Here is a 25065-nt window from a genome sequence, read left to right as displayed (position 1 = left end):
GTCCATCCATTGCCAGCTCTTCTTCGTCGTCGTATTCCACTCCCATCTCTCGCAAAAATGGCCGGCCGTCACAAACCGATTCGTCTCCCCCCTCTCAAGACGCTCCGCGTGCACAACCCAAAGCGCCAGGTTGAAAACCCCTGCATTGCCATCATGTCTAGTGTTCTCGGTAGATCTCTCCTTCCCTGCTCACTCTATTTATACACAAGAAAGAGAGAAGGCAGAGCTAACAATTGGCAGCATGCTGGGCTTCAGCAGGTTACAACGCAACAGGCTGCGCGGCAGTAGAAACCCAGCTCCGAAAATGCATGGACGGCCCCAAAGCTCCCCCCGCGCCTACGAATACCATCAATTACCACTTGGCGCGTATGCAACAGTACATGACGGGACCTAGGAAGCAGAAGTAAAGAATACGCAAACGAAAAAGAAAGAAAAAGAAACAACCGAATGGATGGGAATATGCTTCATTTTGAGCTGGGGTCGGTAGAAAAAGAGCGCTGCTTTACGAACGAACGGACGAATTGGATGGAAAGGAATGGGAGGGATATCGATCACTGTGTAACAATACCCGTACGGGGATGGAAAGAAGAAGTAAGAAGAGGAGATGTATAAATATCTCTGTACAGTTACAATACGAATGATTACAAGTCAAGACATGCGGACATAATACAGGGACTCAATGGCAAATCTACACGAGCCAATTCTCGTTCACAGACACCAACACAGACCAAATCTTCATTCAAAGTGTTTGCATTTCAACTACCTCACTCTGCAAATCACCCTATCTTACTATAAAACCACAACCACAACTATACCCCCATCATGAAGCGCACACCCAAATGCCCATATTCCCCTACGCCCCTTCGTCTTTCCTTTCTATACACACAGACAACGAGGGGGAATCCCAACAAAAGGAACGACAAACCCGGGAGGGAAGAAGAAAGAAACGGAAAAAGAAAACAGACGGAAAAAGAGTAAATGACAATGAATGAGAAGAATTACAGAAACGCCCCCATATCTTAAAAAAGTAGCGCCGGATCCCATGAAAAAATGTGTAAAAGTGAAACTGACAAGATGTTGATGTGATCCCAGGAACCGAACAATAATGACTCCATGGGGTGTAAGTGTTGGAAGGGCTATCGAACGTCAATGCATTCAAGTCGCATTGCATCTCTGACGAGCGCATTTGCGAATTGAGCATTGGACACTGGATGGCCCCCCAGATCAAAAAGTAACCCAAGAAAAGTGCGTCCATCAGGACGAAAGAGTGGCTCGAGTTGGCAGTTCTCGTTAGATGATGACAAAAAGGAGATGTGTTCGAAAAGTCGAGTCGCTTGCCGTCTATATGGTATGATTCGGCCATGTCCAGCCGTCCAGACGCCCTTGGTTGTTCGTTATCGTGCCTTGATCATGGTATGGTATGAGTTTGAAGTAAAATGTATGATGTCTTTTTCCGTGCGCCGAAAAATGCGGTAATGATCCGTGGGTATCCCAAGCACAATGCACCATTTCTACCTCCTCTCCGGGTGTCAATCGACATTGGGTGCGCGCGCGTGAGGTGTCTAGGCCGTGTCGCCGACGCAAAAGAGCTCTATCTCTCCTACGCCTCCAGAGTACATGTTCCTGACTCCTTCGCGCCACTCCATAAAGGCGATCTGGATGTCGTCGTCACCTTCAATGGCAACGTAGTCGCCGTCTTCGTCGCGGTATCGCAACTTGAGCATGCTCTTACTGATGCTGCTGGTGGTGAAACGGGCGAGCTTGGCATCGATGCGGTCGACCAGAGATTGGTAAGTGATGTTAAAGGCCACCACCAAAGTAACGTAGTTGCCAGACTCACAGTTCACTCGAACCTTGAGCTGGGTTGGTAGAGGGATCTCGGGGCTCAATGGGTTCGCCGATGGTGGCGGCATTGTTGCTGTACCGAGAGCTGGAGACACAGTTCGTGAGTTTGCAGCAGCAGCGTCGACACGTAGTATCTGGTTTCCACCGCCTGGCGTGATTGATCGCGGGTGAACTGGTTGAGCAGGGAAATGGTTCATGCTTCCACCCACGCTTCCCGTGGGCTTGTGCATGCGTTCTCGCTGAGCTCCAGGACTGTTGGTCTGGGCTCGAGTGGGTTGATCATTCCTGGGTGATCCTGTTTGATCTCGAGAAAGGTTGGGGTTGTGGCCAGGGTGCAAGTGTTGAGGAATTCCGGGCACTGCTGGGATGTTTCCGTGGCTAGGTTGGCGAGTACGTGGCATTCCTGGTCCGTTAATATCGGGAGTGCTGTACGAACGGTTCCTCTGCTGTGCCGCCAAAGCGGCCTGGCTGCTGGAGGACATTGCTGGCAGCGAAGGTCCTCGTGGGTTGCGAGCGGGGTTTGGTGAAGGACCATCGCGGGATGGAGCACGGGGCATCGCGGGAGCAGTATATCGGTTGCCATTGGCGTCTTCCCACTGTTGTGGGTTGGGAGTGGCACTCTTGGGGAATCCGTATTGAGGTGTCGAGAACATTCCACTGGTAGTGCTGGTCCTTGTGGAAGCTGGTGACTCAGTAACAGGGGAGAAGTAACTGTCGCCGGCCCAGGCACTGGGCGAGTGGGCGCCGTTTGGTTGAGTCTGAAGACTGAGTGATCCGGGTGGTGCAGGCAGGGGGAATCGGGGTGGAGGGGCTCGTACCATTCCGGCAAGAGACGCAGAACTTTCGCCAGTTCCTGCTCGAGCACGGAGATTGTTGCTGGAAGCTGTTCGGGGACCCAAACTCATGGGATGGGTGACTCCAGGGAATCCGGCAGGTGCTGTTGCTGGACCGATATCCTCGTCGTCCTCGTCGTCGTTTTCCTTAAGGTAAGGATTCTCCAGGCCAGCTACTTGGTCTCGTGTCCAGGCAAAGTCGGTTGAAAGTGTGTCCGAGTTCGTTGATTGGCGTGGCACATTATGCTTCCTCTGGGTCTCCAGAGTGTTCACCCATTTCTTCAAGGTCTCCTCGTTCAAAAACTTGATGATAAAGTTCTCAACACCTGGGTCTCCCTTCCACCAGATCTGCACGCTGTGGCTGCCTTTGAATAGTTAGTTCTGCTAATGAGGATGCCCGAGTTTCAAAACTCACCTGGCTTGGTGAAGGACACGATATCGGTCACGTTGGTCATGAAAATGCGACCCTTTAATTGAAGCTTGGCGCTCTTGTTTCGGGCCTTGGGGCCTCCCGAACGCAACTTGTCCTTCTTATCCTTGCTCTTGCTTGATGAGATTTCCTTGCAGCACAGAAGGATAGATTCGAAGAGGTAGATCTCATACTTTAGGTGTTAGTAAAATTCGCGCGAGTTTGAATGGCACCAACTTACATCCTTCTCTTGATCTGTTTTTCCAGTGATGACTCCGTACACGCCATGCAAGAGGAGCTTGCCAAACTGCTCCACCTTGTGGCTCTTCCAGTCTTCCACACGGCTGGTGAGATCCTCGACAGCTTCGTCCAAAAGATCACGGTTGACTGCTTCATTGGCTTTAGACAAAACCCTTTCAGCGGCTTCGCAACCAGTGGTCAGATCCATCTTGACCTCGTCATCCTCAGTTTTCTTGTTAAGATCCTAATGTGTGTTAGTTGCTGGTCAGCTCGTGAAGCGCATCAACCCACCTTGAGCAACAACGGGTATTTGACCAGTCTTTGCATGGGCTTGAGCAAGAAACCATCGAGAGTGTTGTAATCGGCTGCGACAGGGTGCGAAGAACGTTGGATCTTGTCGAAAACCTGGTTGGCGACCTGGGCGGCCTTGCGCTGGTTTGCGATAAAGGGCTGGTAAATATCGATCAAAGCATCCTCGTAGTGGACAAACGGAGCTCCCCATCGTTGGTTCAGAGCAGGCATGGAGTTTGTCGTTTCGACTCGAATGAGGAACCGGCGCTGGAAATCGAGAATTGCATTGATGTTGAAGAAGATCTGATGCAGGGTATCGCCGGGAATCTCGCCTTGCTGTTCGAGCGTCTTTTTCAAGTCGTGTAGATTCTCGAGATCTTGGACGTATTTTCGCTCGGTGTCGACAAGTTCCCTAATAATATGATCTCGGTATGTCATCTGGCCACCGGTAGGCTCGTTGCTCTCGACATCGGGTTGAGCTTGCATGAGATAGCCACGTTCCTCTGCTCGGTCCAAGACGTAGTTAACAACCTGAGTAACCTATAACAATTGATGAGCCCGGTTCACAATGACGACAAAAGAGTCACAAACCTTGACGAAACCGCTTGTGTCAGTACCCATCAAATCAGTGATCACAAAGCTCTGAGTAGAAGGAATCTCTAGCTCCTTCATGCATGCCTGAACGAATTTGAAGATGGCGATCTTGGACTTCTTAGCTTCATTAGCGCTACTGGAGTCGTCGACCTTGAGCTCCTCATTCGGTCGCAGAGCATTGTAGATGAGAAGCAGAGGGTATCCGGAGCGGAAGAGGTTCCATAGAGGATCGACGGGATCCGTGGGGTCTAGCTCGTCGAGATAGGGACCAAAGCCGGGGACTTGAGCCAGGCGCTGCTTGAGAGAGATGCAGATCTGGTACAGAGATCGCGAAGCATCGGCCTTTTGATTGATGATGTTGGCCGTGGCATGGACAGGACCGCCATTCGTAGGTGTGATTGTGGTGGCGGTCGCTAGGGAGCTTAACGAAGCTGAGGAGCCAGTGTAGGCAGTCGAGCCCGAAAGCTGGCTGGCGCGCGGCGCATGGTTCATACTGGTCTGCGGAAGGCCACCGAATCCGTTGGAGTTTGGCTGAAAGGCCGGAGTTGTATTATTTCTAAGCAACGGGGCATGGGCCATAGCCTTCTACGCCATCCGTCGAAAGATGAAGCGTTGGGAGAATGGATAGGCGGCGATAGCGGCGGCGATAGCAGCAGGGAGATGCGAGGCAGACGTTTGTTGTCGAGGGAGGTTCGGGACAAGGTACGAATGTCTAGGGATATCGCTTGGCGTCGACTCAGGAACGTTTCAACGAGCGGTTCGACGTCATTCGGCGGTGAATCGAATCGAAGTGTAAGACTTTGGCTGCTTTGGCGGGCGCTGGGGATTTCGCAGTCTTGACTGACCCAGACAGGCGGGGTAAGGGGTTGAGTTGAGAAAGGTGTCGAAGCGGTTTGTTGAGAGAATCGCGAAGGTGAAGGGATAAAAGACGGATCGCGGGTGGAGGTGGCTCTCGAAAACGGGCAGCTACACAGGAGGTAGTCCGGGCCTGGTGATGGCTGGTCTTGAGTGTAGTATAGAGGTGGTGGTCTCGGGGACAGTCAGGCGGTGGAGCGATCGAAGGGGGGTCTCAGAGATGGAAGCGGATCGACGATGCAGGTGTTGAAGAAAGAAAGAGGTTTGAGTTCTAAATCTGGCAGGCGGGCCAAGTAGTCCGATGTGAAATGATTAGGACAAAGAGGAATGAACAAGATTAATTAATCGTCAAAGTTTAATTCTCTTTTTTTTTTGCCTCTTGAGTTCAGAGTCAAAGGAGACAGGACAGAGTAGAACAGACAGCGGGCAGACGAACGAGGCTGGGCTGGGCGTTGATTTAGGTTAAACCAAACGGCAGACGTTTAAAGGAGGAAGGAATGGCCACTGGCTGGGAGAGCTGGACCGGAAGCGCTACTGGACTGTTTAGCGGGGGGGCTGCTGGCGTTGTAACTGGAGCTGGAGTTGCAGTTGAAGCCAGTGAGTGGAGGGTTCAGTGAGTAGGTGTCAGTTTAGGTGATGCTCTAGGCGCTGGGCTGACTGATTGGACATGGATTTGTTCACATGCTGATTGTGATTCGATAACTGACAGATAGTTCATGTAAAATCTGTGTAACTGTCTGTACCTCAGATCGAGAAAGACACGAGTTGATGATCTGGAGGGGGGATCAGAATAGGGGATCAGGATTACCCAGAACTGCCCAGTGCACGGCATCACACAGTCGACACTGTACTACAGGGCGCAACTCCAACCGATAGAGTCCGTGCGGATGAGTGAGTGACTTGACTTTTAGGGGACGTGCATTTCTTTTTGGGCTTGGGCATTAACAGCATCTTTTTCCCCAGTGCTTCGCTTCTTGTTTCGAACTAGCCCAAGCCATCTTTTTCTTTCTCTCTCTTTGTTTCCGGAATTTCAATTCATACTATATTTATTTCCCTTTTTCTTGTTAAAAGGATCGATCGAGGAGCGATTAAGTTTTATACCAAAAAGAAGGTTTCTAGAAAAATAGATCCCTTGTTTGACGCATGAATTGTACCGTACCTAAACTAAAGCAAGACCCTGATCCTCACTTGACAGCAAGAGTAAAAAAAAGAAATGGTCTGTCGGTATTGATTGTGTTACCAAGCATTCACTAACCACTTCTAATCCATGCTCGCTCAGAATTTATGATTCAGGGATCAACAGGGGTGCTAATCCCAAATTCCCATCCGCTATCGAACACATCACCACAAACTAGACTGCTAGTCTAGTCTGCTCAAGCTAAAGCACAAGAAATCTTGCTGTCATGACCATCACATGGGAAATACAATTCCATCCTAAAACAAGATTGACGCCCAAAGGAGGGCCTGATAGAGACAGAAGAAGAGGGGCGTTGAGAAGGCCGATGCCATGGAACCATGGAACCATGGAACCATGGCATGGCCTGGACATGGATGAGCCCCTGAAACCGTCAGAATGGGTGGTGGTGTGGTTCCCCCTCCCCTCCCTTCCTTCTGGAAGGCCGTACAGTAACAGACTGCATTGCATTTGCATGAATCAATTGTTGATGAGAATCGGAGGAATCAATTCCGCATTACAATCGCACGATCCGAAAAGCATCCATCTCAACGCGCGTTATCAACAACCGTCCGTCTTGAGCTATTGTCACCATCGCTAGGCTCAATCTACCGTTCAAAGCAACGCCATGTCGCACTGACTGCGGCGGTTACCCAGGTACGGATACTCGTACTCACTCCAAATCCCAATTGTCCACCGATTCCCTCTCAAAAAGCAATTCCTCAGCAGATCTTTGCATAAAAAGCAATGCCACTGTCCGATATATTTTCTTTTTGTTGTCAATAGACTCGGTCGATCATCCCATCAGCACATTAATCCCCGAGTCTATCCGTCAAGAAAGAAAGAAAAAAGACCCTTCAAAAAAGAAGCAACCATGGAATCCCACTCAACCCCCCCTTGCGTTACATCATGGATCCTCTGCAAGCCTCTCGATAGGTCGTCGAGCTCTTCATCTCTGCAAGCTCAGGGGGAGCGCGCTCGCTAGCTCTCCCCTAAGGTAGAGAAGGTTTCATGGAACCTTCGAAATGATTGTCCAGCGACCCGGACGTGGAACCCGGCTCCTCGATCTTGTGCTCTCCTCTGTTGGTTCTGCACAATTTAAATTTAATGCTTCTCTGAAGCGGGGGAGGACTAATCTAGCAGCTTAGGTACTCTGAGTCTCCGTGCATTGCGGCACATGGCAATCTGAAACGACCGGTTTCAATGCACCATCTTAAACAGGTCTCTATCATCACGCCAAGTCATTGTTACTCATTCATATGAGGAGCTTGCACAGATTAAATTCAAAATACAACAGTCGATATCTCGATACAACACAGTACACGCCAATCTGGAAGGAGAGCAGCACTCAAACTCGCGCTTTGAGACTAAAGTGAGTAGCTTGAAACATTCGACTTCCCGCTTTTGCTTCCTGCATGGTCTCTTTATGCCTCAACTGCGACGCAGCGATGATCATTCACACAAGCGCCTCGGGGATTAACCAGATTTCGTAAACGATCAGCGTTCTGTCTACTGTGCAATATCCGTCACCGTTCAGAGTAGACTCTTTGCGTGTCGTATCAGCCATCACCCGAACGCTGTGAAACTTTCGTTTCTTTTTCTGTCGCGATCAAGTGCGATAGGCTAAGCAAAAGTCCGTATTGTTAATCCCCGAGGTCTGTATCAACCTTGTGCGCCTCGTGGGATCGCCGTCAAAGTCAAGGTGCTATCCCGACTTCGTTTGGTGGAGAGGTAGAGTTCATGCACTACCAGAAGTGGAAATACTTCCGCCATCAGTTAGAGGGCTTTTCGTTTCAAGAAAAAAAGCCTCCACATATTGATGATGTTTTTGTGTTCCAGCCTTGTGGGTTTCATGGACAACAACATTTTGTGGCTTCTCGTGGCGCATCTTGAAACGTGGTTTGGCTGCGTTAGACTCCAGATCGGTGGCTGTTTCGAGCTCATTTTTCAATCGTAGATGTGCATATGCACATGCACGAGAGTTGTATATGCCGATGGTTAAAGTGTTGAATGCGTTTGTTTTGTGTGTTCCAACGGCGCTTATTAGAGCTGTGGCGCATATATGGATGCGTACATTCGTTGATGTTCTTAAGGTCGCAGAAGAGGTGGCCACTATAAACAAGAGACGAAATTAGTAGAACATCTTACGGGGCTCGGCATATGATTGCTGTTCATTTATTTTTGACCCCAAAGCTTAGACGTCATCTTTCTGCTACAGTACCCGCCAGACTACCCATCTCTCCTGGGTATTGGACTGCTTCTATGTAGCAAATACTCCAGACCTGGTGCTTGGTACATATTTGAACAAGTCTGATGATGTAATAAATGACATCGGATGCTACGGCATGACTCTTTTCCAGTCCCGTCTCACGAAGCCTCGCGAGATAGTTGTCAAGTTGGCTACCCTGTATCTGTACAACTTGTGAGTCTAGAAACATCACTGTTGTCTCCTTTGCTGTCAGTAGTAGTGTAATTAATGACTATGTTTCATGTGACATAAGTTCTCCTCATTTATTGTATTTTTTAGTCAATTTTAGATAATCCTCCATGTATATAGAGTTGCTGTCATAAGGGACAACACGTAGTCTACTTGGGCATCGTTGGGCTTTTAGTTCATGACACAACAGTGGCACCAGCTAGTCACGACAAACAAAGGCATCTGATGGAAACAAAAGACAAACCTAAAATACAAACTCTCAAAGTGACATCATCTCTCCTTTGAACTTCGTTCCAAAACACATGAATTTTGTTAAAGCGGAGGCATCATCGCCCATCTTCTGTTGATAATCGATGCTGATTCGTAGACCCTCGGCTATCATCAACAGTGGGTTAAAAGGCCAATCACTTCCCATTGAAGTAGGCCACCCCGCGTCCAAATCATCTGGCGGTCTGCGGCTCAAAACTATTATTCCAAAAGTCTAGTCTTTTGGGTATTATTATATATCACTCGTTGCTCAAAAAAGGTGAGCGAGACCGCCATACACACACTCATTACCTTGTTTACCCTGGCGGGGACGAGAGGGCCTAGCCAAAGAAATAAGAGAGAGAGACAGAGACAGAGTTTTGACTAATGCGGGACATGAAGTTTTTCCAAAATACACACACACATACATATACCTACACACGCTGCTGGCTTGCTTAACCATTATGGTACAACTCGTCACAGTAGCTCTGCACCATCGAGACCACTTTTCCGTCGGGAATGCTCGACGAGTCTTCGACAAGCAGGCCTATCACTGGAGCATCATGATCATACCCGAGGGAGGCCAGTCGGAGAACTGCCACTCCTTCGATGCCACCGACGCCTCCCACATCAACCCCGTCACCTTCCGCATGAACAACCCTACCATGGACTGGTGGTTCCGGTCCGAGCTGGACATCAAACCGCAGCGCCATGAGAAGCTGCTGGGACGCATCGTCATCGGTGAGATGCCCGACGAGGTGTCGGGCGAGGAGCTGGGCGACTTCTTCCAAGGGATCCCCCTGCCCATGAAGAATACGAATCCCCAGCAGAGCTCCGTGACGTGGATCATGGACGCCATCCAGGCCCTGCAGGAGAAGGGCTGGACCCACGATTTTGATTTGGACCGCTTTAAGAACTTTGCTGTCACTTATGCTGATGAGAAGATGAAGGGCGCCGAGGCCGAGGAACCAGATTTGAAGTTTTATGAGAGTTGGAAGGCTTCTGTTCTTTAGATCTATGTCACGTCATGTTCTGTTCTGTTCTAGGAAGGGAAGGGAAGCGAGATAGATCACCTCTGCCGGGGAAGCACGACTATAAATGATATCCACAGCATGCCGAGCTACGAAATCTATACTGCTGTTTTTGATTTCAAACAAACACCAACACGTCTCTCAACACCACAGACTCAGTTTGGATACTACATCAAGACTTATAGGCCAAAAGAACCATGCCCTTCAAGACTAGACGTCGGCTTTATCCGAGTCTACCCAAGCTCATCCTGAGTCTAGACCAAGGCTGGAAGCTCCCGAGGAGCATGGGTCCACACTACCTTGTCTCAGTACCTTTTCCGACCTCAGTCTTGCAGTAGTGTTACTCCCCGCCTATACCTATTACATACCCAACTTGGTCGACTCCAGAATAGCCTCAAGCTCCAAGACGACATCATTGTAAACCTCTTGTCTAAACCCATCCTCGTCCAACCCACGAGTCTCGGTGCAGTCTATACATCTCTGGATAACGGCTTGATACGCCGTATTAATCAAAGCAACCCTTTCCAACAACTTATGTGCCGCAATTGAATTACGAATCACACCGTTGTAGTCACCATAAATGGGCTTCTCGTCCGGCGACCGGAGTTGTTCGAAGGACTGTCCAAGGATTATCTCTAGAAGAAGGATTCCTAGTGCAAAAAGCGTGGGGTTGCTCAATGGGATGCATCCGGATGCCGCGGTAGGATTTGGGAGTTGTGAGGGATATTCTGGAAAACTTCGTAGGAGAAAAGGGTATTTGTATGAAAGGGTTTCATCTCTTCGAAAGAAATGCACGTTTTTTCTTGTCAAAGCTTCTGGAAGCCAAGGGGTTTTGCTCAGCTGAAGAACACTTGATGCGATGGCGAGCGCAAGTTGAACCTTCTCGGCGAGGGAAATCAACGGCTTGAGGCCCCTTTTGCCCTCCAGGATGTCACTCAAAGTCACTATCGACCAACCGTCACTGTTGGCTATAGTTCCTAACGGATACACTCGGAAATGTCGATCAGCACATTCTGTATCGATAAGATGGCCGTAACAGACGGGCCGCGCTTGTCTTGCATTTCTCAGAGCCGTGCAAAGGTCGAGGGACTGCTTCGTGAAAATTTGCCTCTCTTCGTCAGAGGTTTTGATGAAAGCGACATCCGTGGCGGGACGGCTCAATGATGCCATTGCTGATTTGACATCGTGTGTTGACCTTGTGGAACTCATGAATGATAAGCTTTGCTTGATTCCGAATGACACTCTCTTCATAGTTTTTGTCTGAATTTGTGGTGGACATGGCTGTGATCCTATTTTTTTGACCGAACTTATTGTTTTGATATTGACCTCGTCCCAAAATCGCTTTCTAATCGAGGCTTCTACTATTTCAAATGAAATAGCCAACCTGAATTGTGTATTTCTCAAAACTTTCTCGTCTTCGCACTCATATCCTATTTCAATGAAGCGTGGAGAAAGCTCAAGGCTTACATCATGTGCATCAGTGCAGATGATGCTAGAACAGAGTGCTCGATAGATACTGGTCGAAAGGTCTCTTAGGATCTTGAGAAGCTTGCCACGAGACTGTTTCCTTCGACTGGGTTCGAGTCTTATACTCAGTTTAGTCAACGTCTCCAGGTCGCTGATACCTTTTGATATCGTAGCAATATCATCTTTGTAGTCGTCTCTGTTGAGGCGATACAGAAGCTTTTTGAATTCTCGGGTCATGCGAGTTTTGTTCACCCACTCAACCTAGTCACTGTTAGTGATGGGGTGACATATGAGATAGATCGTGTTACCTGGCCATCCTGAGATATTTGCACCCTCAGTCGTCCCATGATGGTCTCAAGTGCCTCTTTAATCTCAGCAACAGTCTCCTCAAATGGACTGTAGGCATCCCAAAGCCTCCGCCGAATCCTCTCATTCGTTTCGGGGACTCGCCAAAGGGGCCCGAACGGACTAAGCAGCATCGGCTCAACATCTCTCTGCGGTACCACGTCACTGATGAGAAGATCGCAGACGTTGTATAATTTCGCTCGTTCCGTGGTCAATTGGCGATTCAGACTCTTCAGCTCTGACTGGGCTTTGCCCCAGTCGCGCATGAATTTGCAGTAGGTTTCCAAGGCTGTGACGAGCAAGGGGAGCGAGCCCAGGACTGTGCCAGCGACTTCAAACCCCGACATGATGAGATGATGTTCTTAACGAGGTTCTCTGAATCGGATTTCCGTATTTTTGGGAGTGGATGGGAATGGAACGCTGTGGCGAGTTTCGTGAGGTGGAGGATGAGTCTCACAGCCTGCATATAACGAGTCCAAACAACCCTTGCCGATTGCCACTGAGGCGCATACCCCTCTTTCAGCTCAAATAATCAAGAGCCTCATCTTGGAAGGTTCGTTTATTATATCTGTTTCTTATTATTAGCGCGAGGCATCAGGATCAAAACTCAACATATCAACGCTCCCAAAGCGACAACAGGCGATAAAGTACTCAGCACCTGATCCGACAGTTGTCTTGTTGCCAAAAGTTCAAGTAACATGAGACAGACCATATCATGGAGCACAATAAAAAACCAGAGTCAATTGCAAGCCATGTTGCAAAGACGTTCGAGTCTTTCCAAGACCTCGAAACCGCTCTTGCAAAAGCTACTAGCTCTGATGAGCCTTCGGAAGGTGCTACTCTCAAGAGTCTCTTACCTGTAATAGAAAATGACTTCACTCGTTTCAAAATGTGGGCAGGTAATCAGGCAGCTCACCAACGTGGCCCTTCCTCTCTAGATTATCGACTTAGGGAAGCACCTCATCTGCAACAGCAGGTAATCTATCTCCTCAAAGATATGTGCGAATCTTTGGAGGATGTATCAGCCAAAGTTTCTCAGAGCTCAGAGTCTTGGGATCAAGCTCAAAAAAAAGAACGAGATCAAAATACTCAAGACAATGGCGTCTCTTCTTTGGACTCGGCTGAAGATGAAGAATCTGATTTCTCTGACTCTGATTCTGATATTTGCCATGATGCACCAACTGTGGCAATTACAACGCCCTTACTAGACGTAGGGGAAGCTATAGACTGTCTCTTACGCCTCTCGGTGGCCATAGCGAATCCTGCACCCTACGAACGCTTTCAGAAATCCGGGGCTGAGGACATCTCCTTCTACGAAACGCATGACATCGCCTACGTCAAAGATAAGTTCCCAAAACTCGATAGTGTAGCAAGTGTACTAGGAAGATCCATCACCAGACGACGTCAGTTCTTTAAATACCGCCACGCTCATCACGAAAAGTTAGCTTCCGGCATTAAAACGGTGGCATCAAATGAAGTTGCCGACACATGCTACACAGAGGTTGTTCCGGAGACAATAGCTTCCTCTTTACCTGAACACTTTAAGACGATAGCCAAGTTTGACCCCCAAGCCGCCGTTATCGATGAGGATTTTGGGTCGGATACCGGAATATCGCAAACATCTTATGCCACCTCGGCTGGATTCATATTTGAAGGGACAGATCAAGAGACGTGTGAGCCTGTACCTCCGCTACGGGTACCTCCTCGACCTAGTGCTGCGACAAATGGCATATTCGAGTGCCCGTTCTGCTATAGAATGACATCTGCCAGGACCAGAGCAGCATGGAAGTAAGTTCAGTCGTTCGTCTGAAGTCTCATATTCATCAAGCGCTAATAGCATTCGATAGACGACACGTTTTTGGAGATCTTCGTCCATACACCTGTGTTTTCCCTGATTGCGCCGAGTTCAATACAGACTTTCACCGTCGCCATGACTGGCAGTTGCACGTTTCCAAGTTTCATTGGCGATCCTGGACTTGCCCTTTTAGATGCCAGCAGCCATTCTCGTCCAATGCAGAGCTTTGTAGTCACATCAAATATCACCATCTGCCAACTGGAACCGAAGAAGAAATTAAATCCATCACAGCTCTTGGCGAAAGGCCTGCCCCAGATGATATTTCCAGCCCTTGCATTTTGTGCGGTCACTCTATCACCGGTTTGAAAGAATACGTTAAACATGTTGGCAAACATCTCGAGCAGTTGGCTCTTTTTGCTCTGCCAAATTTAGAAACAGAGGATTTGGAGGTAGAGGGAGGAAGCAACGAGCAAGACACTGACAGATCTGGGACAGATTCCAACAGCTTCCATGGTTCCTCAGCAAGCCCATCACCAACCCTTGCACCCCAGCAACAGGCAGGTCCTGCTTTGCCTGTTGAGCAGCAAGAGGAGAAACAGCAGGAAAAGGGGGGTGAGCAGAGAAAGCAGCGAGAGCAGAGAGAAAAAGAGGAAAGGATGCTGAGGGAGAAAAGGCAAATTGATGCCGCAGCCAAAGTTCAACCGGTTCGTCATCAACACAATGAGTCCCATCCTGAAATAGTGTTTGATACCATTACTAATATTCTCCAGTCTTTCCTGGAACTTCGCGCTCAACATGCGGCCATGCATTCAGCTGCCTCACAGCCACAGCCTGTATTAGAATGGCGATGCGTAAGTAATGTGAGACCAGCTCCATTGATAGTATACTGATTTATCTAGTGCCACTGTGGTTTTCTCTCTGACTACAACACTCAACAGATGCTTAGCCACAACACTGAACATATTTGTCACCATTGTTATCGCCCTCGCTGCACACTGTGTGAAAATATACACGTCAGATGAGATAGACAAGATCGCCCAATTTGAAAAGGAATGTTATTATGAAGTGTAATCGTGGTTCTGGGTCTCATCAGGGATGATCAATCTCAGTATGTCCAGGGGGTCAAGAAGAATTTGACGAGCAGTACTATTAACCGGAAACTGATGTCAATGGTAGATCAAAGGTTGATAACCAAGCCGGCAGAGAGTTTATCAGTCGATCAGAAGCAGGCGATACCCCTTCTTATAAAGAATGGGAATGGTTGACAGATCACGCGGGCTGTTTGGAACGTCTGCGCCACAGTATGGAAAGACTCTTTTTTAAATGCAACGCCTCAAGTTTGCAACCAGAGACTTAAATTTCCATTACCAAGCCCTATGCCAATGTTATAAAATCGCTATTCATGACAACAAATCATACAGAATCAACATTCTCTCATGCCTCATGCCTCATTCATCATTGCTCCACTGCCACGCCTCCTGAATCGCCTTCCAATACTTCTCAGGGTGCTCACGCATATGTCCAACATGGTTTGTGCCGTCAAAAAGCTCCTGTCTCGTCTCATATCCTCTCTGCTGCGACTCAGCAATATAACCCTCGATATCCATATGAGAAATGATTTCATCTTCCTTGCTGTACAAGTACAGTCTCTTGGAATCCAAAGTCTCGTAGGTAATATCATCAACCGTACGAAGAGCAAAAGCACCAGAAGGCTCACTGCCAATCAATTTTTTGAAAATAACATCCAGGGTCAAAACAAAGCCCCAGATACCCTTTGTTACAACAAAAGGCCAGGGGAAGAACTTTGCAGTACCGATAGCCATTGCATGAGACCACTTTCCAAGTCGTTCCCATGACCAGAACGGATTTCCAGGTGTTGAATCCAAAACCAAAAGCTGATGCGGCAGCGTTCTGCCCTGCTTATCCGCAAAAGCCTTGAGCGTGGTAGCATAGCTGATAGCACCAGTGTTGGACATGCTATGCACAAGAATAGGCGCAGTCTTTTCATCCAAAAGACCATTCAGGTTATCAATGACAACCTGCATAGCGCGCATTCGCGTCTCGAGACCTGTAAACATGGCATCGGAGATGGGACTCAGAATGATGATTTGCTTGGAGTGAGGGAATAAAGTGCGGTAGCCGTCTGCGTATTTCCCGACATGTCTGGCTTGGCCGTCACCCCAGCCGTAGATGAGAATAGCTGCTGGATGATCGGAGGGTGTGTTTTCTAGTGAGTCGTTGCTGATGAGGATGTTGGCGTTGATGGCGTTAAAGCCAGCTAGCTGAGGAAGTTTTTTGCCTGACATTTTGAGTTTAGGTTAAAATATGGACTGTGAGCTGAGACGTGGGAATAAGATAGATAAAAGGCAGCTTTTATACTTTTAAAATAAAAATAAGAAAAGACACTAGTCAATCATGAACACGTCTATTGCTGACGTTGTACCACAGGATAGGAGATTGATTACAGATTATGTTGGGGCGATGCAAAAAGAGAAAAGTCCGTCGGACATGTTTTGCAACGTTTCGGACGAATTACTCGTTTGGGCTCCGCTCTCACCAAAAAAGCTTTGGACTAGAACTCAACAATATTAGAAGCCGAGGCTTTACTAAATACCGAATTATCTTATGGAATTAAGGAAAGATCGTAAGATCGAATGATGTTTAATGGAGATGGTGAGGCTCTTTTCGGATACGACGTTGGGTTTAATTGATTCTAGAAGTCAAAATTAACGTCGCTTCATGTGGAGACGGAGAATTGGGGATGATAGACAAAAATGGCATGGATCTTGGCGTGTGTCAGAAACTAGACTAATGTCCGTCTTAGTCCAGTCTCTCAGTGTGTGCCGTCTTACTCAGATTAGGTTGCTGACATGAGCACCACTTACAAAAGTCATCTGGTGATATAGAGGGTAAGGGGGAGGGATTTTGATAAAGCTGTCTCGTTGTGGATGACAAAACACGTCCCTAGAGTGTTATCCATGGTCAGATGCACCAGACCAGAGAACAGGCATCACAAGGTGCGGTCTAGTTGAGTTACCATTATATATTCATTATAATCCAAATCCAATGCTAGTTAGTGAGTGGCGTCAAGTAAAACACAGCTGCCTCCGTATGCTCATATCTATCCAGTTATATCCCAAGGTATTAAACATAAATCAAAATACTTTTAAAACGCAGCCTTGACCTTCCATCCAACACGATGAACTCTCGCGGCGAAAATGAAGGTAGTGCCAACGAAACAAAACACTCCTGCATAAACCTTTACCCCAATCCAACCATTAGGCTTCTCAAGAATTTGGCCGCTGATGGGATTGGTCGTCAGTCCACCAAGGGACGACACAAAAAACACCATGCCAGTGCGGAAGCCAATCTCTTGTATGGGCGAAATCTGAGCGACAAGAGGTGCAATGAGAGAAACGTAGGCGCCAGAACTGTATCCAAAGAGGGCGGCAAAAGCGATGAGGCCGTTTTGCGTGTTGCATGGAATCCAAAGAGCCAAAATCCAGATGGTAGATAGATAACACACAATGATGAAAATATTGTAACGACCGATTCGGTCGCCGAGAATTCCCGAGATGATACGTCCAAAGAGACTCGCAGCGTTGAGGATGGGAATCAAATACTGAGCAAAGTTGGGGTCCACACCAGCCTGCAGCGCTTGGACGGGCAGGTAATCGATGGGAATGAACATGCCGAAAGTGAAGAAGAAGAACCCAAGCAGACAAAAGACAAACTCTGGTTCGCGGAAAGGCTTGGCCAACTGCGCGCGCGAGACCTTTTGGGGACGGGGTGGTGTGAAGCACTTGACGGTTAGATTGGCGATGATGAGGAGGAACATAATCATGAATGCGCAGATTCGCATGGACCAGCCGAAGCCGACGAGCTTGATGAGGCGGGTGACCATGATGGGGAAGATGATGCCGCCGATGCTGGAGCCAGTAGATAAAATACCAAAGGCGGCTCCTCGCTTGGAGTCGAACCATCCGTGGATGACAGATAGAGCTGATGATGTTAGTTGAGTTGAGATCATATAGGTGGATGGGACTTACCTGGCTGAAAGATGGCCGAGACACCAATGGCAGAGCATACACCCTGTGACAGAAGAATCTGGTAGTACTCTGTACTAATAGAAGCCATCATGATACCGAAAACATGCAAGAAACTTCCACCAAGGATGAGCCATCTGGGACCATAGCTATCGTAGAGTTTTCCAATAATGGGACCCATGCCCATGATGAAAAAGATCTGCAGCGAGGGGATCCATGCGATGGTACTGGAAGAGTATTCTTTCAAGAGATCATTCTGATAATACTCCTGGAACGCTCCGACACCTGTTGCAAGTTAGTGAGTGACCTAAGTTACACTGCAGAGAGAAACATACTGTTGATCCAGCCAAAACTGCAGAATGATGTACACCAAGCCCCTAGTACAACAAGCCAAGCTTCGAGACCACCATCAGGTGCACCACTGCCAGCCACCGGCTTCACAGGCGGTTGAGTAACACCATCTTCAATATCTGATTTTTCATTGTTGAAGCCTTGACCCTGAAGGGTGAGCTCCGATTGGTGAGGAGACTGTTGTGCTGTTGGTGCTGCCATGTTGTTGGAGAGATGTAACGATGAGGCTCAAGAAACGGTGCCCAGGATGATGGAGACTTAAAGACTATATAAGCTCTAGATAAAACAGATCGGATCCTAGACCCTTACGAGCCTAAACAAGCATATCGGGTCATCTTGGCCGACTTTTAGTAATTGTTAATCTCGCGTCGCGAGAAAGGGATTCCTTGAGAGTTGTTTGAGATGTTATGATTGGCTGTCTCGGCGGCGGGGGATGTTGCATCGCCGATGCCGAAGCTAGATCGTAGATAAGATCGCCTTATTCACTCCAATACACCGAAACTCCCTCTTCGGCCGGCTCTACAAAAACAAAAGACCGACCGAGACATTATCAATCAATCTATTAACCAAAATCTATTCTTATGCAGTGATCATCCATCTGATCCTCGGCGAATTAAAAAACACCATGTCATCATCTCGGCCGAATCGTCGCATCGAACGGTCATGCGAGGTGTGTCATCGCCGAAAAGTTCGCTGCGACAAGAAATCCCCTTGTTCGCAATGCATTCGGAGCAAATTCGAATGCTCTTATCCGTCTTCTGTTGCACCGCCTGCGAGAAGGCCTAGAAAGACGACTATCAATGATGTTGCCAGTCGTATTTCGCAGATGGAGAGGACTATTGAGTCGTTTCGGGCACAACAAGATACTACTGCTTCGCCGAAGGAAACTGCTTCTACAACGCCTTCTGCTACATCGGCAAATACCCCTGTCGCTTCTGGAGCAGTAACAGCTGGTGTTGGTGCAAGTGATGGATTTCCAAGACAAACTGCTGGGCGACTAGAGGGTCTTTTGTTGAACAAAGGAAAATACAGCCATTATGTTAATGAAGTTCTTCTTTCACGGGTCATTGAACAGGTATGTATCCGCATACCCACTTTAATGCATCTCGACTAACACATATCCTAGGAAGATGATGTACGAACAGCCTTGGCAACACCAAGAGACGAACTTCCCCACGATGTCAACTCTCCCGCCTCCCCCTTCAACCCCATGACCCTTCTATCCCCCAGTTTCTCAGCCGAATCACTCGCAAGCTATCATCCTCCCAAAAAGACGGCTATCCGTTTATGGAAAATATTTGCTGATTGTGTCGACGTTTGTGCCAAAGTCACTCATCTTCCTACTTCAGAAACAATCATCTACACAGTCACCAGAGATCCTACACAAGCGTCGATTGAAAACCTAACGTTCTGTTTTGCTATTTATTATTCTTCTGTTACAGCTTCAACTCCTGAAGATGCGCTTAATATCACGGGTGAGGATAGAAAGAAGGCACTTCAGCGGTACAAGGTTTGTCTGGAACAATCACTAGCCCAGGCAGATTTTTTGAATAATCCTACCATCACTCTATTACAAGCCCTTGCAATATACGCTGTACGTTGGATCTATAAAAATCAAAACATCAAAACTAATATCATGCAGGCAGCTATGCGCGTTCACAACGTCAATTCAGGTCGAGCAGTATGGATCATGAACGGTCTCGCCCTTCGAGCAGCACAATCAATCGGTCTTCACAGAGACGGCAGCAAACTCGGCTTATCACCTTTTGAATCAGAGATCCGCCGCAGATTATGGTGGCACTTTCTCGAAAAAGACGGCCGAGGAGCCGAAGACTACGGCCTTCAGAATCCATCCACTTCTAGCCATATATACGGCGTCGAACAACCGCGAAATCTACACGACAGTGATATCTTCCCCGAGATGAAGGAACTTCCTCCCTCAAGACCGGATTTCACTCGAATGACTCTTCCGCTATGCAGTAACCAGGTCTCATGCGCTTGGGCTCAGATATTGCAAATGAGTTGCTCACCAGAGGGTTTGCCAAGTGAAGATGCCAGAAAACAAGTCATACAAGAAGCAATGGCCAAAGTCGAAGGGATTCTCCAGCGCTGCAACCCCGTTATTCCCGAACAGCGAATGCAAATGCGCATATCGCGTCTGATCCTCCGCAAAGTCGACCTCGTCTCTCGCCGCCAATGGCAAACCCTCCGCCAACCCAACGGCGACGAAACCCTCGCTACAGAAACCGACGTCGCCGAAGCAGTTGATCTTCTCGAACTCGCCAACGACATGTGGCGCGACGAAGACATGGTTGTCTTTCGGTGGATAGCCAGTGCGTTTCCGCAGTACCACATGATGTTGTATATTCTACGACACTTGTGCGTGCGGCCAGGGGGACCGCTGGCGAAGAAGGCGTTTATGGCGGTGGATATGCATTTGGAGAGTTTTAGGCTGAGTGGGTGTGGGCCGTTGAATGGATTGAAGTGGACTGTTCTTACGACGTTGAGGGATAGGGCTTTTGTGCTGATGCAGAGGGTTGAGAGGGAGAGTAGGGAGAGGGAGGTTGAAGTTGGGAATTTGCAGGATGGGGATCTTGCCATGGTGGATTGGACGACGATATTGGATCAGTTTCAGATGGATGGGGATGACTTTTCGCTGATTTTTTGATAGGAAGACTAAAAGATACCTGAGTATATCCATATATAACATGGCCAGAAAAGAATGAAAAGAGAAGGGACCTCGACAGTGGTATCACAAAAGTCCAACAATACACAGGTATATCTATGACAAGATCCAAAGAAGAACAATATTCTTGGGGTAGGTGGATATCTCTAATGACTATACTCCTTCCATTGATCTGCCAGTCCATCTAAACTCGCTCCAATGGATTGACGGCGTATATTGTTTCGTGTACTTGGTGTCCTCTCGAGTATACATCGCGATATAATTAAAGAGCGTTTCGTCTTCTTCTGAGTCTGGGGCCGGCTGTAATGTCAGTACCTAGTCACATTTTCCAGGAGCAGAAGTCTTACAGTTTTCCCCGCGAAGGTAATGCTGCTGCCAGAGGGAGATGAGTGCCACGATAAGCTGCAGGATGCCAAATATGATCGTGACGACGACTTCGGGGGATGTGCTTGCTACACTCATGGTACAAGGCTTGGAAATATCTATCTTTTTGTTGTTGCAAGATAATAGGATGAATTTTAAATGGGAAACTTGAAGAGGAAAGGGAATTCGTGGTTGAGAGTTTTCCTCACGGCTCTACAGACTTTTAATATCAATTGGAGTCTTGTAGCGTGAGCAGTTGCCGCTCATGCAAAACTGACAAGCAATATGTGGCGTCTCGCAACCCCTTGCTACTTCATTGTAAGTTATTGGACCACCTTGGTACACCCGCTATCGTGCCGTGGGATTGAGGTGACACGGCGTAACAGGGTCTGGGCAAGCTAACTGACAAGTCGGTTTTTCGAGATTTCATTGGTTACATTGGAAGAAGGAAAAAGTACAAGGACGTGGGCTGTGCCAGAAATCTTACAGCGACTTTGTATTGTGCGAGAATAAGGTTGCGTTTATGCCCTACATAGGTAGGTTGTGACTCTTGATACAAGGCAACCTCTTTTTTTTTAACGTTGTATAAACCATCAAATAGTGATACTGGCTCAATACGATCTGTGCAACGTCTCCTTGACACACATACACCTACTATCAGAGCTGTGTTAGTGATCCCGTAGATCACACCTTGCTACTATCATAGCTGTCCTACCAAAGTGGGGCGGTAACGGAGTGGTATGTGTAATAGGGGCGCCTCCGTTTTTGGGGTACTTGGTCCTTGACGACACTTTTCCTTTGCTTATCTGACTGACTTGCTCCCTCTCTCGAATATGACATACAATCAACCCGTTTCACTTAGTACCTACTATATTTTCTTATAAATATTTAGCTTCATCCCGCTCTGTTTTATCTTTTTCTCCAAGGCAGTTTTCTCTCCCTCTTTCTTTCACACAACACACCCTTTCTTGGCTTTGCCTTCATGATGAACTCTCGTCCCGCATTTCCAGATCTGTTTGAGTGGTTCCCCCATGATCAGCAGCTGCAACTTATCTATGACACCTCTCATTCAAATGACGGACCAGGGTTGCACAATGCTGTACCTGCTCAGGTGTCATCAGACCAACCTGGGGAGCTTCATATACACAGCTTGTCCCAAGAACCTGTCGTCTCTGTGCCTCAAGGCATAGCTTCTCTTAGTCATGCCGAATTAACAGAAACTCATATGGGCCCTCCCCCTAAGCGTCGGAGGAAGAAAGCTCCAACACTACGTGCAAACGATTGGGAGCCCTATAGAGCTCGAATTCTGGAACTTCACGATGAACAGAAGCTGCCTTTGCCAAAGGTCAAGGCTATGATCGAACAAGAGTTTGAATTCACTGCTGAGTATGGTCTTTCCAAAACGCCATTCCCCTGAGAAACAAGCACCAACTAACCGCCTCTGTCAAGACTACGACAGTATCGAACCCGTATAACTCAGTGGGGTAAAGACAAAAACGTCAAACCACAAGAGATGTCGGCAATCGTCAGGAAACGGTAACAAAGAAAGCTGGTCGAGGTCAACAAAAGGGAGCAGACCTTCACTGTCAGAGGCAGAGATGTCGAACCTCACAAAATTGACCGCTGGATGACCAGAAACAATGTCCCCCAGACCTCACTGTATGCTCCCAGCCCTGCAGCATGTAAGACAATCTCATATACTCGATGCACGCATGTTTGAGTCTGAAAGCTAACCTGAAGACTCAAGCCACCCCATCTGCAGTTGGCTGTCAAACCATCTCTGAGCGTGGTTCCGTGGCTTCTAGTCCCGCATTTTCCATATCAAATTTGAACTTCTCACCAAGAGACATCACGTCGATAGTCTCAAGCCCCGCTGCTCCTTCTCCTGTGTCCTCTTTAGGAGAAACAACCTACCCTCACAACACAACTTTCGCTGGACAAAGCCCTGCCCCCATCAACCAACTTTCAGCGGCTCACTCTTCGGCATCCCACTCAGTTGTTTCAAATGTTGTTTCTAATGAACAACTTCCTCGCCGTTATCAACAAGATGACGAAGATCGTATCAGAGAAGAATTATCTGAGGCAGAGGATTCACTTGGTATCAACCACTCTCAGACACTTGAGCTCAGGATCAGCTTGGGCGATGTCCTTGTCTCACAAGGTAGATACAAATCTGCAGAAGAGACAGCTCGCAGAGCGATAGAGGATTGTCGAAGGCTTGAGAGCAATAGCGCCATTATGATGGATGCAAATGATCTTCTTGTCGGCATATTGTGCGATCAAGGGTCATTGTATCAAGCCGAGAAGTTAGCAGAGTCGGCGTTTGAGTCCAGTAAAGCCATCTTGGGAGAGGAACATCCATCCACTCTACGTAGCATGGTAAGTCTATCGCGGCAATATTTCAGAAGTAGAAAATTGAAAGACGCCGAAGACCTCTGTGCGCGAGCAATCAAGATCAGCAAAAAGTCGTATGGAGAGAGACATACGTCTACGTTGGAATATATGGCGAGGTTATCGTTTATATACTCTGAGCAAGGGCGATTGAGCGATGCTGAAAAGCTTTCATTGCAAGCCCTACAGATGAGAACAGAATCTTTTGGAAAGATGCACAAATCTACGCTCATAACTATGGCTGATGTGGCATATTTATACTGTTTGCAAGGCCGATCGAAGGATGCCGAGGAAATGCAGGTTCAAGCATTGGAGATGTCAATACTTTTGTTTGGGGAAGAGCATCCAGACACGCTGGAATATCAAATGGAACTAGTAGAGATATATGTGAACCAAGGACAGCTCAATAAGGCTGAGGATCTGTGTGAACAGGCGTTGATGGGAAGGAGGAAAGTATATGGGGAACAGCACCCTGATACACTCATGGCTATGAACTTCATGGTGCGTGTATATATAGGTCTTCGACGGTTTAAAGAGGCTGAGGATTTGGGAGCGCAAGTACTGATAGCTAGGAAGAAGGTCCTTGGCGAGCAGCATCCCGAGACTCTTTATACAGCGGGCCTGATGGAAGAAATATACGAGGCTCAAGGGGAGTTAGCAAGGGCTGAAGGGTCTAAGGAGCAAGAGCCAGTGTTGGAGATGGATTGGAGGGCATCATAACTCGGCATTACAGTCATTTAACAGTGTATATACCGGCATAGCTTAATATTGAGTCAATTGCCGATATTTGTAATAATTATGGACATGCATAATTGATTTGTTGCCAGGAATGTGGATAGCGATGGGTTGTCGATATTCAGAACGCCCTACCCGACAACTCTATCGACACCTCCCGGAGATGGACGGGGCTAAGGCATACAGTTAGTGAGGTTATTAGGTTCAAGGTACCGGAAACAAACAGCAAAGAACAACCATGGATGAAACAAACAAGTCTCGCCAGTAGGTATGTACAGTTGAGATGTTGTGATTGTTGACGAACAATAAAGTAAGCGCTTTGTAATTGATCAGCGCTAACAGAGAAAGTTAGGAATTGCCCGAGATCGATTCCAAGCCAATGTCGCACCCCTTGTTGGCAGGCCAGGCCATTCCTTGGGTCATCAACCAATCTTGAGTGAGTGGATCCTCGACTGTTTTTGGTCTGGACCTGAACCTGCCTTGATTGATGGCCGGCCTAGAGCCAGAGCCACCTCCACCTCCACCTTCTGCATCTCATCTCCATCCATACCATACCACATCAAACCAGACCAAACCAAACCAAGGATAGATCTTTAGCTTCCATCATCTTCAATCATTCGTTCCTCCGTCAATTCCATCCTTGCATTTCTCGACTTGATCACATCGCGTCACCACCACTGCTCCAATCTTGGTTTCAAATCTTCAACAAGAACTGTACATACATTACATCCATCATCAATACTGTTTGGGTCATCCCATCTCCCATTTCCTTGTATTGCGACACCATATCTGGACCTCGTTCTTGTGTCGTGTTGCGCGTCCTGCTGTGACACTCACCTGTCCTCCCGCTCAACTTTTTGGGCCGTTGAACCTCCGCCATCCGCATCTTCGCTGACCGCTCCAACGGCCCATCTATATCCTCTCTTTTCCT

General features: G+C 47.8%; 10 protein-coding genes across 10 annotated transcripts; 6 read left to right on the top strand and 4 right to left on the bottom strand.

Annotated features, from left to right (window-relative positions):
* Nucleotides 1-57: 57 nt before the first annotated feature.
* Nucleotides 58-407, top strand: FGSG_10512 (uncharacterized protein; the record flags this gene model as incomplete). The annotated part of the gene is made up of 2 exons (XM_011321202.1): nucleotides 58-169; nucleotides 241-407. 2 exons carry the CDS (start codon nucleotides 58-60, stop codon nucleotides 405-407), a joined length of 279 nt encoding a protein of 92 aa, XP_011319504.1.
* Nucleotides 408-1562: 1155 nt separating this feature from the next.
* Nucleotides 1563-4791, bottom strand: FGSG_10511 (uncharacterized protein; the record flags this gene model as incomplete). Its single annotated transcript, XM_011321201.1, has 5 exons — nucleotides 1563-3043; nucleotides 3094-3280; nucleotides 3329-3571; nucleotides 3619-4158; nucleotides 4210-4791. The coding sequence occupies 5 exons, from the start codon at nucleotides 4789-4791 to the stop codon at nucleotides 1563-1565; spliced, it is 3033 nt and encodes a 1010-aa protein (XP_011319503.1).
* A 4597-nt stretch (nucleotides 4792-9388) lies between these two features.
* On the top strand, nucleotides 9389-9937 carry FGSG_10510 (uncharacterized protein; the record flags this gene model as incomplete). Its single annotated transcript, XM_011321200.1, has 1 exon — nucleotides 9389-9937. One exon carries the CDS (start codon nucleotides 9389-9391, stop codon nucleotides 9935-9937), a length of 549 nt encoding a protein of 182 aa, XP_011319502.1.
* Nucleotides 9938-10315: 378 nt separating this feature from the next.
* Nucleotides 10316-12114, bottom strand: FGSG_10509 (uncharacterized protein; the record flags this gene model as incomplete). The annotated part of the gene is made up of 3 exons (XM_011321199.1): nucleotides 10316-11215; nucleotides 11423-11683; nucleotides 11731-12114. The coding sequence occupies 3 exons, from the start codon at nucleotides 12112-12114 to the stop codon at nucleotides 10316-10318; spliced, it is 1545 nt and encodes a 514-aa protein (XP_011319501.1).
* A 542-nt stretch (nucleotides 12115-12656) lies between these two features.
* Nucleotides 12657-14584, top strand: FGSG_10508 (uncharacterized protein; the record flags this gene model as incomplete). Its single annotated transcript, XM_011321198.1, has 4 exons — nucleotides 12657-13555; nucleotides 13615-14266; nucleotides 14333-14413; nucleotides 14462-14584. The coding sequence occupies 4 exons, from the start codon at nucleotides 12657-12659 to the stop codon at nucleotides 14582-14584; spliced, it is 1755 nt and encodes a 584-aa protein (XP_011319500.1).
* Nucleotides 14585-15010: 426 nt separating this feature from the next.
* Nucleotides 15011-15868, bottom strand: FGSG_10507 (uncharacterized protein; the record flags this gene model as incomplete). The annotated part of the gene is made up of 1 exon (XM_011321197.1): nucleotides 15011-15868. The coding sequence occupies one exon, from the start codon at nucleotides 15866-15868 to the stop codon at nucleotides 15011-15013; it is 858 nt and encodes a 285-aa protein (XP_011319499.1).
* An 860-nt stretch (nucleotides 15869-16728) lies between these two features.
* On the bottom strand, nucleotides 16729-18160 carry FGSG_10506 (uncharacterized protein; the record flags this gene model as incomplete). Its single annotated transcript, XM_011321196.1, has 3 exons — nucleotides 16729-17564; nucleotides 17612-17893; nucleotides 17944-18160. 3 exons carry the CDS (start codon nucleotides 18158-18160, stop codon nucleotides 16729-16731), a joined length of 1335 nt encoding a protein of 444 aa, XP_011319498.1.
* Nucleotides 18161-18584: 424 nt separating this feature from the next.
* FGSG_10505 (uncharacterized protein) lies at nucleotides 18585-20627 on the top strand (the record flags this gene model as incomplete). Its single annotated transcript, XM_011321195.1, has 3 exons — nucleotides 18585-19034; nucleotides 19086-19469; nucleotides 19602-20627. 3 exons carry the CDS (start codon nucleotides 18585-18587, stop codon nucleotides 20625-20627), a joined length of 1860 nt encoding a protein of 619 aa, XP_011319497.1.
* Nucleotides 20628-21293: 666 nt separating this feature from the next.
* Nucleotides 21294-22425, top strand: FGSG_10504 (uncharacterized protein; the record flags this gene model as incomplete). The annotated part of the gene is made up of 2 exons (XM_011321194.1): nucleotides 21294-21377; nucleotides 21901-22425. The coding sequence occupies 2 exons, from the start codon at nucleotides 21294-21296 to the stop codon at nucleotides 22423-22425; spliced, it is 609 nt and encodes a 202-aa protein (XP_011319496.1).
* Nucleotides 22426-22712: 287 nt separating this feature from the next.
* Nucleotides 22713-24119, top strand: FGSG_13777 (uncharacterized protein; the record flags this gene model as incomplete). The annotated part of the gene is made up of 1 exon (XM_011321193.1): nucleotides 22713-24119. The coding sequence occupies one exon, from the start codon at nucleotides 22713-22715 to the stop codon at nucleotides 24117-24119; it is 1407 nt and encodes a 468-aa protein (XP_011319495.1).
* Nucleotides 24120-25065: the final 946 nt, after the last annotated feature.

The sequence above is a fragment of the Fusarium graminearum genome, chromosome 1, assembly GCF_000240135.3.
Source record: "Fusarium graminearum PH-1 chromosome 1, whole genome shotgun sequence".
Classification (NCBI taxonomy): Eukaryota; Fungi; Ascomycota; class Sordariomycetes; order Hypocreales; family Nectriaceae; genus Fusarium; species Fusarium graminearum.
Note: the sequence above shows the minus strand (reverse complement) of the source record. Positions and strands in the feature narration are given on the sequence as shown.